General features: G+C 37.4%; 1 protein-coding gene across 4 annotated transcripts in view; it reads right to left on the minus strand.

The window, feature by feature from the left end:
- Positions 1 to 339: 339 nt before the first annotated feature.
- The window catches only part of LOC119411734 (neurexin-1a-beta), a 144,759-nt gene continuing 126,994 nt past the window's right edge, over positions 340 to 18,104 (minus strand). For all 4 annotated transcript variants that reach the window (XM_037678686.1, XM_037678677.1, XM_037678671.1 and 1 more), the window contains one exon: positions 340 to 1,773. In XM_037678686.1, coding sequence (XP_037534614.1) covers positions 1,469 to 1,773 — 305 coding nt within the window. In that variant the 3' untranslated portion in view covers positions 340 to 1,468. The remainder of the gene's footprint in view (positions 1,774 to 18,104) is intronic.

The following is an 18,104-nucleotide window of genomic DNA, read 5'->3' on the forward strand; positions in this document are numbered from 1 at the left end:
GTCAGTTTTCCTCATACTCATTCCAAGTACAGGTATCTGGAAAGCAGAACTGACGGACAGAATGACAGAACATACACAGATCAGTTGAAATGGAGACCCATTTGAGTTATTCTCTTCCAGTTTTCAGGGACAGCTCAAGCGCTTATTGTACAGTCTCGTGATACCACTTGGAAACGCACACATTGCAATTTAAATTATCTTTAGCACTCATATTCCGCAGTCTTCACTTTCACTCATCTAAATCAAGATTGAGGAGGAAGGCAGTGATTCCTTAAGAGAGAAAGAGAGAGTCACACAAAATGTCACGGTACGCATCTCCACTGTCAATGTCCTGTGCAGTTTTTTTGGGAGTGGATAGGCTGTTACTGGTCCAGGATCATCTATCTCAGGTTGGCATTTGTATAAAAAACTATATAGGCGCACATGTAAAAACAAAGGGATTTCAAATTATTATCCAACTGAATAAAGAATGTTTTCATAAAATCTTCTATCAACACGTATTAACACATACCTTTTTTTATTTTTATTTTTACATTTTTATCCCAAAATGGTTGAGGAGCAGTTATAGTTTGCATCATCTATACAACAGGCTATAAAACACCACTTTGTCACAGTCCAGTAAGCACATATAGATGTGGTTGTACTGTATATAAACATATGTACTGTAATAAGTTACTTTTGCATGCATGGCTCTGAATGTTCTCCTTCTCGGAGATCCCCAGGGTTCTGAGGACACTTCCTCCGTTCAAATCCATGTGAAACAAAAGACATATGCTTTTGCTTCTGACAGAATGTGATGCCTTCAGTCAGACTGTTTTATGAGGAACTGCCATCCATTTACATCTTTGTGCTGCAGCAGCTTATCCAAGCAGGTATTAGTCTTTTCCAGACTCCCTTTCCTCTTCAGTGAGGACTTTGGCCTGGATTCACAACCACGTGCTCCTTTTCTCTCCCCGTCCTCTTCAGCCACGGTAAATGTTTGTCGGCTTTCTTGTATGAATTCATTTATGCATTGTGCCATTTTCTCCAGAAAAAAAAAAAGAAAAATCTTAACACAAACACAAGCAATGTAAATGCAAAGTTTGCAATGCTGAATCTCCATTTGCAAAGTGCATCTGCGCTCCTCTGTTTACATGGAACAAAGAAGATGGATCGCATTACCCTGGCCAAGGATTAAGTCACAGATGGGTTACTGTTGTTTGGTTGACATGTTGGATATGCATTTAGTTCATTTGTAAATGTCTGCCAGCCATTTCTCCATAGTCTGTTTTTTGGACAGGATGCGTTTTCACTTTTCAATTGTTAAGAAATGTATATTTCCATTTTCATTTGACTATTTAGAGCATTGTCTTGTGTTAAAAATGACTAGATTGTGTTCATCTTTATTATACTGTACACATGATGATGTCCTGATTCATCTCTTTGACAGATGTCTAAGTTGGTCTAACAAAGACCAAAACTCCATCCATCACACATAATACTCTTTGTCCTTGTTCTTCTTGTTCTTGGTAGAAGGTTTTGCATTGTTGACGGGCTTCTCTTTGACTATGGTGCCATTAGATTGTGCTGAGTTGCTGATGTAATTGCGACTCTCGTCGACGTGGTACGAACCCTCATCTCTGTTACGGTATTTGTACATAGCATAGAGGAGTATGAGTATACATAGTGCAGCTGCTGCTACGATGCCAACCACCATCCCTGTCGTGCTGCTGGACTCGCGGAAGACCTCTGAAGTTCCCGGGTAACCGTTCGGTCCAGAACCTGTTGGACTGGCTGCAAAGAAATACAGATAAATAGAGTTACTACAAATGCACTGTACTCAATATTCATTTACATCATCTATTAACCTAACAATTAAAAAAAACAACAACAACTGGATGTTGAACAGCTGCGTGTTTAGATCTGTATCACTTTAGTACAAATAAATGACAGAACCGATTTTCTATGGTGTCACGTTTGATGTCCTGATTCATCGCTGACATGTCTAAATTGGTCTAACAAAGACCAAAACTCCATCCATCACACGTAGAACTCTTTGTCCTTGTTCTTCTTGTTCTTGGTAAAAGGTTTTGCATTGTTGAATGGCTTCTCTTTCTCTTTTCTCTTTGCCATTAGATTGTGTTGAGCTGCTGATGCAATTGCGACTCTTGTTGACATGGTACAAACCCTCATCTGTTACAATATATGTTAGGGACGCACAATATTATCGGCATGGTATCGTATCGGCTGATATTAGCGATAAAAGTTAAATATCGGACATTGGGCATTCAATAAAAAAAAAAATCATTGATATAAAAGGCTTCTGTTTTAAATTAATTTTAATTTAAGAAACTGTCAAGTATATATGCACTACTACTTATGCACTTTTCACATGTCGCTTGTGAACAGGCCGAGTTTAGATTTGTGAAAATGTAGACATTTGCACTGTTCCGAGTGTTGTCATTGTGTTTGAGATTAAATGTCATGAATACATTTGACATTAAACATAATCCAAGTCAAAGTGTTACATCCTTTCTAGCCCCCTTTTTGCATCTGCATTTGGTAGCAGGCTAAATTGACAAAGGCAATGCAGAATAATGTATTTTAATTCCACAGAAGAGAAAGCTATGCAGTCTCTGTAAGTAGGTCTAGGAAAAAGAAAAAAAAAATCGGTATTGGTTATCGGCCAAATAAGTTTTAACATATCAGCATATCCAGATAACGGCCAAAAATCCAATATCGTTCATCCCTAGTATTTGTACATAACCTTCTACCAAGAACAAGAAGAACAAGGACAAAGAGTACTATGTGTGATGGACAGAGTTTTGTCTTTGTTAGACCAACTTAGACATATGCTAAAGATTGCTAGATGTTTGCTAAAGTTATGGTGTGCGTCAGCGTCTTGTAAACCTGACACAAAGTACTTCCCCACGGAAGATAATGCAGTTAGACAATGGGTATAATACAAAGTACTTCCTGAGGTAAAATATAAACTCTTGATCAATCACACAAATGAGTGCACAGCAAGTAATGTCTTCAATACATTTCAAAATACAAATCAAACTAATAGACAGAAAACCTTCCAGATACACACTATTACATACACACTAATACACAGTATTCTAAACATGAAAGAATAAGGCTGCTGTGAGGGGTTTTTTTTGTGTGTGTGTGTGAATAATGCAACTCTCAGGCCAGAAAGAAGCTTGTACCGGGGCACAGGAGCACAGTAACTGTACGCTCCTTCTCCAGACCACGATCGGAAATTAATTCTGCTCTACGACCTATTCTCAATGACCCATGAGGCACGATGAGGTTATAGACAGCCAGAACGTCAGACACGGAAGAGTAAAGAACACAAGATGCAACAGGCAACAGAAATCTGCTAAATTCAGAAGTGATACTGACAAAAAGACTAATGTGTTAATGATTCATGGAAGAGCACGGTTAAATGCTTACGGCTCATTACATGCTTTACAGCACAGTCATAATGAGCGAGCAACGTTTCCAACACTGAATACATCTCCAAGCATCATGACTGCATCACACACTCTGAAAATAAAGCCCTCACAAAGAAACAATTCTTCAGTTGATTCAGCAGATTGCGCCAAAGGCTGCCTCTTCTTCTGTTTCTGAAATGGTGCCGTTCAGTCGAACAGATTCTGAAAACACATCAGCCCCTTGATATCCCTCAGCCTTCTTGGCACGTATCTCTGTGTGTTTTTGTAGCAGTCATCATTTCTGGTTGAGCCGTCTTTGTTGCATTTGTGAAACCCAAACACTGGGAGCCTAACAGCTAGAAATGAAAGCACTCTGGTTACACTGGATTGAGGCAAAGATATCTGATGGTTTAATAGCTAGGTTTTGATCATAACTATCTTGATTTAGCAACAGTACACCCACATTTGTATTTAAACAGGGCAACGTAATACACACTACAGAAAAAGAAACTGAAATTCAGGTTTACTTTTTTTTTTTTATGGACTGTCATTTCAACCACTTTAAGTGTTTTCATTGCTTTTACTTCCTGTTCTTTGTACTAAAACATTTTTATTGACAAATGCTGTAAAAATCCTGTATAATTAGAAAAAAATCCACTAATATAATTAATTAAGAATCAAATTGTACTTGATAGGGTTGACATTTTAGATTTTTCTTCACACAAAGTGACCTTTTTACACTTAGATTAACGAAACACAGAGGTATTGTTGTTTAGGCCCAGAGGTGCTTCCAAAGTCTGTTGAGTCCTCAGACAGCAACAAACAATGCTGTGAGATTGCACATTAAAATTACATCGATTGTGAAGTCCATCTTTTATTATTTGAGACAATTAGCCAAGATCAATGCCTGGGAACGCCTTGGAGTCCTCCCAGAAGAGATGGAAGAGGTGGCTGTGGGATGATCGTCTGGGCCTCCGTGCTCAAGCTGCTGCCCCCGCGACCCGATTTCAAAACAAGAGGAAGATAATGGATGGATGGCCAAGATCAAACCATTTCTTTCACATCATCACTTTGAGATTTTAATCTCATTTCATTCAGATTATTGCAACACATTCATCTAGAACTGAGCCAGTCGTTTCTTACTCAGCTGGTTCAAAAATGCTGCTGCACATCTTGTTTGCACCAGAAACCAGGTGCACATTACCTCTGTTTACCTTCACTATATTAGCTTCCAGTTCATTCACAGATTTTTAAGTTCTTTTGTTTGTTTTTAAATTTCTTCATAGTTTCACCCTACATTATCCGTCCAACCTGTTCTAAACGTATACGCTCATTCAAACTCTCATGTTGACAGATCATTTAATCTTAGTGGTTTTAAAATCAGAAAGCTGTTTGAGATGTATTTTCCGTCGATGCCCCTAAATGGTGGAATGAGCTGCATTTGCACATAAGGCAGAGGCCGACTCACTTCCTGTTTTAGATCCTCTCTTAAAACACTTTTTTCTTTCTTTCTTTGGCTTTTAAATCAGCTTGAGTTGTTTCTTTTTTTATTGTTGTCATGACTATATTAGTTTGTTTTATTTTTTATATATATATATATATATATATATATATATATATATATATATATATATATATATTTACATTATGGTCCAATTTTATTTTCAATGTACAGCACTTCAGCTAATGCTGTTTTCCAAGTGTTTTATAAAATATCTTGATGCATGCTCAATAATCCAGGTAGAAAAATCCAAAAAAGTTCAATCTGGTCCTCTGGACATTAAAAAATAACAAAAGCAAAACAAAGCAAAAAAAATTCTAGAAACGTTTCGTCTCTCATCCAAGAGACTTCCTCAGTCTGAGGTGCTGTTTTCAGCTCAGTCTCTTAAATAGCACCTTCTTAGAGTGGAAGATGAACTGTTTTATAAAATGTTTGATTATATTGTACATAGAGGATTTAGACTTTTGTTCCATAAATCAGGGACAAAGTCAGAAAACGTGAAGCCTTCTCCAACTCTACGTCCTGCTCAGACGTATAATTCACCACAATTACACTAACTTTATTTAAATTTGATTGTGCTGCACTGCAATTTGGTTGAGTTAGATTCCAATTTGGCTGAAAATGCACAGGAACAAGAGCTAATGACAATTGTAGTAACACCAGCATTTTGAACAGTGCTTTAATCATATAAACAAACAAGTTCAACTGACATATTTAAGCAAATTTACAAATTAAAAAAGTATTAATTATTTAATAAATAATTGCACGGGTGCTCCATTCTGCTGTTCATTTAGGTATTTAAAATATGATTGTACATTTTAGCTTTGATATCAAACCATCTCCGAGAGAAATTTTGCTCAAAAATTGAGAGGAAAAAAAAAAAAAGTCTCTTCATTATTCGAATCCTTTGATCTTGGCTAGTCAAAGCAACATTTCCACATGAGTGAATTTCTCCTGCTAGAATCAAGTATCCTCAGAACAAAGCAACTTTCTTACATCAAAGTAAAAAGCAAAGACAAAAAAATAAAATTTTGCTGCAGTTGATGCATGTCATAATCACTTTGTCTCATTTTCCTACATCCTGATTTTATGACTAACTGCAAACTTTTCTCCTTGATTTACAACAACTCACACTGAGCAACTATTCTGGAAACCACAGAAACAGTTTGTACAACAATCACATTTAGGTTGTTTTCACACCTGATAGTCCAGTAGACTCGGTTCGGTTGGGGACCAATATTCATAGCATTTTGTTTACATTTGAGCTGTTGCGTTTGCATTCACACTACACTGTGCAGTCGAGCCAACCTGTTCCTCCCACTCGCCTGTGGTGGCGCTGCACCAAGAACTACTGAAAAAAACGACACAAAAACCTCTCAAGAAGACACTTCTTCCTCTTCTGGAAATAAAAACAAAAAAACGGAGTGGCGTCTAGTTTTATCGGTTTTAGGATCTCCATTTTGTCATTTTTCAACCATGGACTCAGCATGAGTGGAAGATGAGGTAGAAGACCATGGAGAATGTTGTTTTTCACACAAGGCAAGCTGACAGCTCCATATGAGGTAAGAGAATTCAATTGCGTGCTTGTTTGCCCTGCGTTGTAGTCCTGTTCCTGCTTGTGGAGCAGTGCCCGTTCTGCTTACATTCACACTGTACTCGAACCGCGCTCGAGTTTTCTTCTACCGGACCGAGACCTAGGTTTTAGCCCGGGCCAGAGTTTGCCTTTTTGTTCCGTGACAGAGTTCAATAGTGAGTTCACACCTTCCCAAATGTACCGGACTTCCAAGGCTAGAGTTCGGGATAACAAGGCTGGTGTGAATGCACCCTAAAAATCTTGGATTAAACTGGAAGTATGCAATTTGTTGGTAAATGCAAAGTCACTGCAAATGAGTATGGGGTGCTGTTTGTAAAGTAACACAATGAAAAATTAACACCAACATTTTGGTTTATTTAGCCTTTTATAAGAAAACAAAGGTTTTTTTTTTTTTTGTTCAAAGTCAAATTTTCACAATTATTCATACATTTATAAATGTCATAGTTCCAAACTGAATATTAAATTTACAAGCTAAAATTTAGTTTATAAACTAAATACTTAAATAGCAAGTTAAATATATGGTTAGCAAACTAAATATTTAGTTCCACACTAAATATTTAGTTTACTAACCAAATGTTTATGTCCAAGCTAAATGTTTAATTTACAAACAAAATATTTATCTTGCACATTAAATATTTAGTTAGTAAATATTTAACTTGCAAGTTAAATATTTAGGTCCGAGCTGAATATTTAGTTAGCAAATTAAATATTCAGTTTAGGAATTAAATGTTTAGCTTAGAAATTAAATGTTTACTTTGGAATTTAAATATTTAATTTACAACTAAGTATTTAGTTTACTAACTAAATATTTAACGTGCAAGATAAATAATTAGTTTGTAAATTAAACATTTAGCTTGGACATAAACATTTAGTTTGTAAACTAAATATTTAGTGTGGAATTAAATATTTAGCTTGCTAACTAAATATTTAACTTGCAATTTAACTATTTTGTTTGTAAACTAAATATTTAGCTTGTAAATGTAATATTTAGTTTGCTACTATGACATATATAAATGTATGAATAACATGGTGAAAATAACACTGAAAAAAAAAATTCTTATGAAAGGCTAAATAAACCAAAATATTGCTGTTAATTTTTGACTTTGTAACTTTACAAACAGCATCCCATAAATGAGTGCATCTACATACTGCATAATCTGAATTCTGTACGAGTTGCAGCACTCTCTGTGCCTTTGAGCACTCTCTTTGCCATTCTCTCTTTTGTGTTTCACTCAGTGCCGATGGTTTCAGAGATAAATTATGGTTCTGATTCTAGTCACGTCCCTTTTTGACTGACAATCAAATGTTTAGAGGAGAGTTACCAGCTAACTACCCACACAAAGAGCACACAAAATCTGTTGTAGGAAACTTTTGTTCATACCAGGCTTAAGGGGAACAAGACTGTAAAGGGCAAACATACGCTGTCTGTAGAAAGAGGAGCATTTGCTGCTCTTCATTGACATGTTTTCCACAGTGGTTAGACTGATCAGTGGCCCAAGTATGCTTCCTGTGCTAGCAAACATTCAAGGACAAGCGCAGAGCTCCACTAGGGGATTGAGTGTGACTGAGCGTTGCAACAGATTAGCTTTGCTTGTGACAAGCCCACTTATCCTTGCAGGCAGGTGTGAAGAATGCCCTCGCCTTGTGGGCAAGAGCCACTGGTTGACTATGCATGTCCCTGGCAAGCCATTGAACAGGTGATAACAGTGAGTTATTTTCATATTTGCCATCTATCCTTTTGGAAAGTCAAAACAAAAAAGTTGGATAACATAGCAGACTGATGGAGGAAACAGACTTGTACAGGAAACTCTCTGGTTTTATATAAGACTATGGCTGGTTCCTTCGTTGAGCTAACAGAGTTGGAAGAGTTCAGGTGGCAGGCAACATCAACCTGTAATATCAGGGGTGAGTCATGTGACAGCAGCACCACAGTGCACTGTTCTTCTTGTGTGAGCTAACACCTCCAGCCCTGGGCTTTGTTATTTCCTCCTGCCTGGATCTGTTGATTGGCTCCCCACGGGCTGCATTCACACAGAGACTTTAAACTCTCAATCAACTGACCACTTTTTCTTCTTCTTCATGAATCACGTAAGAAAATCAAACATAAGTAAAGGTAGGCTCATTTAAGCCTGCAAAATAATATGCCAAAACTCAATTAAATGAAAAATTAAATTAAATAATGTACCGTAATTGCTGCCATACATGTTGCACCGCCGTATAAGTCACATCAGTACAAATATGTCTAATAAAGTGGAAGAAAACATAAATATATCACCTCGCCATATAAGTCACGTCTATAATGCGTCACCGCTGACCACACAAAAACGTGGGCCGGTGTCGTGTCAAAAATTGATTGGCTGCCAAATGGCGGCTGCGGGAGTTTGCACAGGAGGACTTTAACAAGAATTTAACAAGATTAACACTTAAAAACAATTTTTTGTTTGCTCAAAATTATAGCAAAGGTATGTATCAATTCAACTTTCCTTAATAAATCCAGTTTAATGGTCAAATCAGCTGCATTTTGCCTGAGCAGCACGAAAAAATGCAGCTGATTTGACGTTTGCTCCAGGAGTTCCGGAGCGAGACGAAGGTGGCTTGGTATGGCAAGCCAAGTGTCTCACTAATAGTCATTTTTACCTATTAATGAGACACTTGGCTTGCCATATAGGCCGAGGGCCTTCTAGTGGCTGAAAATGGTAGTGTTCAATATTTTCCACATCAGAATGAATGAAATTGTCAGATCTCAGCAAAATTGGGTTATAAATATGTGGAAAAAAGTATATTAGTCACTTGGGTGTATAAGTTGCAGGACTTGCAAATTTATGCAAAAAGCTGCGACTTATACAGAGAAAAATATGGTATGTTTGAGTAATCTTGCTTCAAATGCTTATGTGTGTGCTACCTATTCAGGCAGCTGCAGCTTAGGAGGAAAAGTGGTCATCTGTCAGTCAGAGATGGTGGTTTGATTCTGGCTTTTTCAAGAATATCAGCATGTCACTCAGCCCCAATTTGCTTAGAGTGGTCAATACGACTAGAAAAGTGCAATACAAATCAAGCTTCTATTTCTGAATATTTTGCTCGTTGCATGTCATTGGCTCACAGTAGTACTCAGCAGCATCTGTCAAACAGCCTTCCATAGCTTATGGTTCACCTGATGCACCTTATGATGCAGGCCATTTGTACGCATGAGCCTGAAAGTGCACCCTGCCACATTGTTCTTCATGTTGAGCTCAGGCGAAGTAATGTTCAACATCAGGCCTTCAAGAAAGCCTCATAAGGACCTCGGGCAAATTGCATCTGCCTGTCTATTCATTAGCATTCCATCACCTCAGAATGAAGGCACATAAACTGAGGGAAAAAAATAGCGCCTGAAACAAGTGTTTAAAATGATGGCTGCTCTCATGCGCTCTACTCGAGCATACCCAGGGGTAAAATTAGACATGGGGAAAATGACCTTAAAGTGGTGCCCGGCTTCTTGGCAGCATAGCAGGGGTGCACTTGTGAAGCGATGGAGGCAAACTCACGGGGGTTAACTTTTTGAAGGACTGCAGTTGTGTAAAAGCTGCCAAAATAACTTTTTCCTTCTCATCTTTTCCCAGAGTGAGAGCTAAATTACAGTATCACAATCAGGCCACCAGAAAGGCCTTGCTGGTTTATTTACAAGGACAGCAGTTAATGTCTCAGTCATTTAGTTGCAAATCATTTGCCTACATGAAAGGATTATCATAATAATGCAAAGGTATGAAAACTATAAACAAAAAGCAACAGTCTGGCTAAGAAAAACACTGGTCATAAAATGGAACAATCCAAACACATAAAGGCTGAGGTTGCTTTGGTTTCGAGTGTCCGTATACTGCAGCGTTTATTTGATAGCATCTTTTTTCCCCAATTCTCTCAGGATTCTTCCGTGAGGACACACAAGCTCAGCAGTCAAAGAGATTAAGGAACATGTCATGTAAAAAGCTTTTGTGATTCTTTCTCCTTTAGCCTGATTCACTTTTTTCTTTATTTTTTGTCATTCGCACTCAGGATAAAAAAAAAAACAAAAAAAAACAAACAGGATCAGAGATGCTACCCTGCCAGGTGGGATTTGAATAAATGGTTCTCTTCAAAGACTTTTGTTCCTCATTTGTCTCCAGCGAGAAGGTTCATTTGCTTGGTAATTTGTAATGGGGCAAGCAGGTTGCTGTGGGGCCATGGATGAAGGAAGACATAGATTGGAAGGGAGGGAGGTGGATGAAGAGGCATTTACTTCAGGTATGTGTGAAGCTTGTTGAGAGGTAATTAAACAACCAACACGACTAAGGATATATTGAATGAACAGGCCGTTTGTCTCAAGTGCTGGTGCTACCTGGACAAAATGGTTTTTCTTTTCCAAAAAGATTATGCTCATCAATACACAAATCACTATGGCAACAGTGTTTATGCAAAAGGAAAAGATACTTAATAAAAAAATAATTAAAAAAAACATTAAAAGTAATGATGTGAGATTTTCTTTTGTGTAGAAGCAGCTGAAGAACAAAAGTGGTGCAATATGCTTCTTTAGAGAGCTTAAAAAAGTGTGACTGTGGGTTGCTTCCAGATCAACCCACATTTAGTTGGCTTGCTTTGTGAGACACTGCTGTTATGCAGCTAGATTAGTGTTTTACTATCTCCTTATTTCAAAGATTCAGCCATAATCACGAGCTGCCGAGAGCCGTTGTAGCGCAGGGGATCAGTCTGAAGAGTGGTCACTGTATCAGCAGCAGCTGAGCCAAACATTTAATAAATCCCTCCTCCATATTTAATTATCTGTGTGTCCTCAAGAAGTGATGCAAACCATCCCGCACTTGAGACATGCTGGCAGTTTGCCTCACGATAGCATGCACATGTGAGGCTGAAGTGGCTCCACTGATGCTGATGTGGAGCTGGAAGCTGTGTGGGCATGAAATGGAAAGAGAAATATTAGGAGGTGTTTGATTTGGCCCAATGAAAGGTATGGCGCTGTTTAAGCCTTTGCCCAGAGGGTTTTCGCTAAAGAAAGGCAAGCTAAAAGAAAAGGACAAGCTCACTCAACTTGAACGACTCAAGTCTGGCATTCATATCTTGGTTAGATTCCTAAAGTGTCCAGTTATGCACTCTTAGGACCTATATTTGTAATATATACAGTTGGTCTACAGCTATATATTGCATATTGGTGACGAGGCAAGATAGAAAATACCAGCAGCAAACAGCTGAAACAGCTAGCTGTAGCATAACTGGTGCAGTTTGGGGTTCTTCGATAAAACGCCATAATATAGAATAACCATCCATCCATTATTTTTACCCACTTCTTCCTTTTCAGGTTGGGGGGCCACTGGTGCCCATGTCCAGCCATCACTTTGTGAGAGGCGGGGGACACCCTGGACAAGTCGCAAGTCCATCACAGTTCAATAATTTAAAATATAATAAGAATAGAATAACTATAATATCCGTTCATTCAACTTTTATTTATACAGGTTAATCCCACTGAGCCTCTGGAACTCATTTACAAGAGAGCCCTGACTTTAACAAACAGTGATGACAAAAGTTATAAAATAAAATCAAGAATAGAATAGAATAACTACGCATTCTAAAATTATTAATATTTATAAAACAGTGTTCAGATGAACCATTATGAAACTTTGAGACACTTTCAGGGCTGTTTTAGAAAGGATTAATACTTTAAATAATACAAGTAATGCACTTCAATAATAAATACACTTTATTTTTAGCCCTGTTCAAATTAGCTGTTTATACATCAGTACAAGCAGAATTAAACACTTTATTTTTCCCAAACTGAGGTTATTCAAATAGTTATTTACAACAGGTAACATATTTGTTGTTTACAACCATTGCCGAACCCAACTTTAAAAGATCTAAACTAATCCTTAAGGTGAACGCAAAGATCTAATGTTTAGAAACCTGTTTGGAAATTCCATTAAAGGATAAACAGCGTAATTAAAAAATAAATGAACTTCTGAATCTAAAGTTTAATTTCCAGTTTTAAGGCTTAATGGCAATTTCACTACAAGATACTGCAACTAGATAATAAACATTGTTCTCAGTATTTCAGACTTTTATTATTAATATTTATTTTAGAAAATGTTGAATTGATTTGAATTCTGTGCACAATGTCCAATCCATTAGTTGCTTATAATACAAAACAGATTTTTTGATTGGGCTTTGTAACTTTTTTTTTTTTTTTTTTTTTGTGGCACAGTCTTTTATGCCCTACTTAAACTCATGAACAGACACATTGTGTTAGCATCAATGTCACCACACCGACAGGATGTGAGGTAGAAAAATAAGAATAATTGAAAATATAAATATGGCAGGATCAGAAAAAGAGGGAGACTGACAGAAAGTGTGAAATCCTGTTTTCTCTCAGAAAAACACTCCATTTATAAATAAATAAGACTCGGTTGGCCTAATCTTCAGTGAAAAATTCCAGGAAAAACAAAACGTGGTGGCAAAATTCTGATCGTCAGAATGAATATATTTGCAGAAAACAGCACGAGATGCTTCAAGGTCATCGCTGCTGAGATCATTTTGAATGGATATTCAAATTTCAAAAGGGTAAACCATCTCTGCTAGCTGTGGTCAAATATGCAGTCTGGTGGCATGCAAGCAGCATGTCACTGTATTCAGCAAAATAAGGGAAAAAAATAAAATAAATCACGCACAGGCTTCCAGCTGGGTATGATTGAATAACCTATTAAATGTGGGCAGTGACCTCTTAAGCCACCACAGTGCTTTAATATTTCATTAATCTCACAGCTACTTTTAAAACAATAATTTACCCTTTTTATTTTTCTCCTGCCTGGGTGCGCTCTATTCATTGCCACCGGGTTAAAGAGACCATTCATTTGTCGTTTGATTTATTGGTTTACTCTATGTATGGTTTGCACACTCATAAATTAAATCTATTAAAACAAATGTCAAACACATTAGTAGCTGCTAATGTCACAGCAGAATGCTTGAGGAAAGAATGTGATGAGAAAGCACGGCGAAAAGAGGAAACGAGAGATGATTAACCTTAACCTGCCTTTGGGCGTTTGACAGTGAAGGGCTACAGCAGCTGAGAATGAACGACTGAACATTTTTGTTTTATTTTTGCACAACGCAGGCAAGTGTGTACACTCAAGTTCTCATGGAGGCTGCAGCTTTTTGTGTCTGGGTGCATGTTGCTTTTATAAACCCCATGCCTGCATATTGCATAAACAATGACAAGGATAAGATTTAAAAAATATATAATTAAAGTTAGAAACTAATAAATTAAAAAGGTCCAGCTGATGTAGTCATTGTAAAGCGGTATCATTCTACTGTTTTCAGTGTGATAAATATATAATAAATGTTGGGATACATATGATCAGAAAGAGAATAATTATCAAAGAGTGAAACAAATGTACTGATTTTCTTCATATAGTTTTTTTTTTTTACTATGATTGTCTGTTTGTTCTCAAGTAACAATTATTTTAAAGTTTTTAAAAAGAAAAAATGACAAATACTATATCACATCAAAAAATTAAGAATTGTTTATAGACAAAAACAATATAAATAGTTGCTTATTACTTTGTTTTTATTGCATACACTTCATTATTTATCAACCTTGTAGGTTTAGCCAAAAAGGGCCTCTTCCAGATTCAGCAGGGTATTCCAGTATTATTTCTAAATGCATTGCAATTAATGCAAATGGGGGTTGTCAGCAGAGTGCCATTTGTTGGAGGTAATTTTAATAAAGAATAAAAAAAATAAAATAAAACATTTTATTAATGAGTTTGTAAGATCTGGGAAATAAATGTTAGTAAATATTTTCCACATTTTAATCAAAAATAAATATTACGTTTTCTTGAAAACAACAGCAGCAAATAAATAAAATCATAAAATGCAGTCAATAATTTAGTAATTTCCTCAGTAAGACTTAGTCACATCATTAGATTATCTGAAGGTTTAATATTACCATGACACTGACACATTTTGTTTTCATATCATCGATGACGATAATGTCTTTAAATTGTGACAAATTTTAGCGACCAAGGCTAGAAGGCAATTGTTGGGTCTATAATTAGGTTTTAGTGCAGACTAAACAAACATGATACATGTGTTAATTAGTGAACTGAAGTGCTTCAGCTGAACAGATTTTTATCACAAAAGGAAATAATCACCATCCATCTGTCTTCAATCTTCATGCTAAGGTAAGCTAAGTGGGTGACTGTAGTTTGGTGGATCCATTTTCTCATCCAACCCTTAGAACAAAAATAAACATATTTACTAAAGTGTTAAGTTATTGATCAGACAGGATGCAAAGATAATCCAAAGATGAAAAAAAGACATGCTATATTAATACATTGGATGCTCAGAGCTGACAAGTATTTAGCGAAAATGTGATTATAACAAATTTTCTATTCCAAGCAATTAATATGCATTGTCTAAAATTTGAGTTATGGGGAATTGGTTCAGTATAGGAAAAAAAAAAAAAAGGAAGTGGAACAAAGGCAGATGTAGGATGTAACTGTGTAACCTTGGATATGGATCACTGTGCAGCAGCCCCCCTTCAACAGCCCACATGACGCCAATGAAACGAAGCAGGTAGGTAAGAGACATCCGTTCCATTTGACCCATGCAGCTCAGCAACAACCCCTTCCATTAACTTTCCCCATGAAAACTGAGGTTCGTGCTAGAAAATTAGTGCCAGCCGGGACCTCGGCAGACTGTTCACTGGACTATTTTCACATGGACATTTATATTTTGCCCATGTGACTGGCCAGCACTTCATATTGCGCCTAAAATAAACAGCAAAAAAATCTGAAACTTGTTAAGTGCCTATTTTTTCATCATTGGAAAACCTGAAATATTTTCATTAGAGGTAAAGTCATTATGTTTGCATATACATTATATTGTTACACCGCCAAAAAAAGGCATGGTGTGTTGAAGCCTTTAGGACACTTCACTTCGGTGCATCTTTTCACAACAAGCGTCACAAAGATAGGAGTGCTGATAATCATGGCCCTAATGCTATTCAGCTGTCACAGTGTGGCTGCTGAGAATATGCACAAAATTGAACCCTCCTCCTTCTACAAATCAGATGTGTCGCAGCATCATGAGCCTGTGTATTCCTTCTTGGTTTCCTCAACCTGTGGGGAGGATGCAATTTGGTGCAGTGTGATCTAATCTGATTCCTGCCGGGTGATAAGCTCTGCTCCTTCATGCTTTCCGGAAGTAAGGGTAATAAAGCTTGGCAATGAGTACGTTTACCCAATTCACGTCTTTCAATGGCTGATAGCGACTGCCAGGGGACAAGACTCCAGTGAGATACAGGATGATCTAGAGCTGACCTTGGACCACAGATAGCTCACATAATAGTCTGTTTCAGAGCTCACCTCTTGGGATCACTTAAGCATCAGCATTATTGTAGTGTATCTACAAGGTGTGAAGGAAGCACGCCTAGGTTGACAAAAACAGAGCTTAGAGTTACCAAACATAAAAGGCCGTCAATCGTAGTGGAAAAAAAACACAGACATTGTTGCTGCCATTAAAATAAGCTTGTCAAACAGTAATACGAGTAATACTTTATCAGTGACACTGTATCCATTCAATCTAAGATGAGGGGACTGCTTGTTGTAGCGTGTGAATCTTTTTGAATGCAGATTTTAATCAGGATACAGTGCTAGACAGCTGCCACCCGGGGAGGCCACAGTTCCGGTGTCAAATCCCTTCTTAGAAGGAGAAAAAATACCCTGCGCTGATGCGCTGGGAGGATGCATCCCAGAAGCATCACATAGTTTGCCACTGATGTTTTGGCAGATGCCCTTGCCACATAAAGAGGAAAAAATAATCCAAGATGCTTGTGTGAATTGGTACATGGCCTTTCTGTCTGTTTGCCTGAGGTATCACATGGATAACTGAACTTATTGTGAGGCTACCTGTATCACATTAATATGAAGGATTATAATTAAAGAAAAATTGTACATATTATTGCAAGAGGAAGACAAGAAGAGGAGGAAGAGAGACAGACTAGATAGCAGATAGTCTTTGCTGTTGGGCAGACATTAATTTAGCAGAGGTTTTATGACCACATACAGATCAATAGCACATTTAAAAGGAGTGGGGTGCCTTGAGTTTGGACTTAATTGTTCTCAGTGCTGCTCATCACTTCAGAATGTATTTGAAAATTTACTTTTTTCATAGACAGATGCTTGGGTTAGACTTAATTGCCCTCCATGTGTGGCACGAGAAAGAGATTAAAAGTTCTGGAAGCATTGCAGGGAACAAACAGATTACAATCCCTCTTTCTCTGAATGAAGCTGAGAAGCTATAGTTTTAACCACTTTGGGGGAAGCAATAAGTGCCTTTTTTGAATTTTGAATTCATCAGGGGGTTTCAGCTTGCAGAATCATAGACCACATATGTTTGTTGGTTTTACGGGGAGAAAAACGCCACGTGTGCTTCAGTCATAATCTCATAGGGAAGTTGCTTGCAGCTGTAGTGAAAAACAGTGCAAGAAAAACAAAGGGGTGAACTTTCTGTGCCTGATAAAATTAAATTACCAACAGCGGGTAACCTGCTCACATCTGCAAAAATCTCCTCTTATAGTTCTCTCTGGGTTTTTTCATTCATTCAACCTTTATTTAGACAGATAAGTCACATTGAGCCTAGAAGACACATTGAGCCTAGAAGACTCATTTACAAGTGAGATCTGTTTAGACAGACAAAAAAGTAGTGAAACTGGGCACATAGGAATATGGAGGCAAAAAAATTGCTATCAGACTTTTTTTTTCCTGGGTTGTTTATGGTTTGAAATCATATACAAAATCACCACTGGTGGTTTTTTTTTTCTCCATGAGAATTTCCCTGTATGCTCATTTGCCAATGCATTTAGCTGCAGATGAAATCTATAAGTGTAGAAAAAAAACAACAACTATTACATCTGCATTAATGCAGGCAAAAACACATCAAACATCAATACGTTTTACTTATATATGCAACTGTCAGAATGACCCATCCATCCATTATCTTTTACATGCTTCTTTTTTGGGTCACGGGGGTCAATGGTGCCCATATCCAGCAGTCACTGTGCAAGAGGTGGGGGACACCCTGCACAGGTTTCCAGTCCATCACAGGGCCACATAGAGACAAAAGAGACAAACAACCATTCACTCTCTCACTCACACCTCGGGACAACTTAGAGTTAACAATCAGTCTAACGTGCATGTTTTTGGTCTGTGAAAGGAAACTGGAATACCCGTAGAAAACCTACGCATGCGTGGAGAGAACATTCAAACTCCACCCAGAGAGGTCCCAGGCTGGGATTTGAACCTGCGATCTTCTCGCTGAGCGGAAACAGCTCTACCAACTGTGCCACCATGCCGCCCATCAGAAAGACTTGTTTGAACAAAAATACGATCACTGGGTAAAGTAAAGCTTGATAAATGTGACAGCAAAAGAAATATGTCTTATCAGGCTTATGAATAATTTAAAAAATAAAAATATTCATGCAACTGCAATGGGAACTACAGACTGCCACATAATTTGCTTTGGAATCAATAAAGTATGTATTTATAAAGTATGTATTTATAAAGTATGTATTTAT

The sequence above is a fragment of the Nematolebias whitei genome, chromosome 1, assembly GCF_014905685.2.
Source record: "Nematolebias whitei isolate Nwh7 chromosome 1, NemWhi1, whole genome shotgun sequence".
NCBI lineage: Eukaryota > Metazoa > Chordata > Actinopteri > Cyprinodontiformes > Rivulidae > Nematolebias > Nematolebias whitei.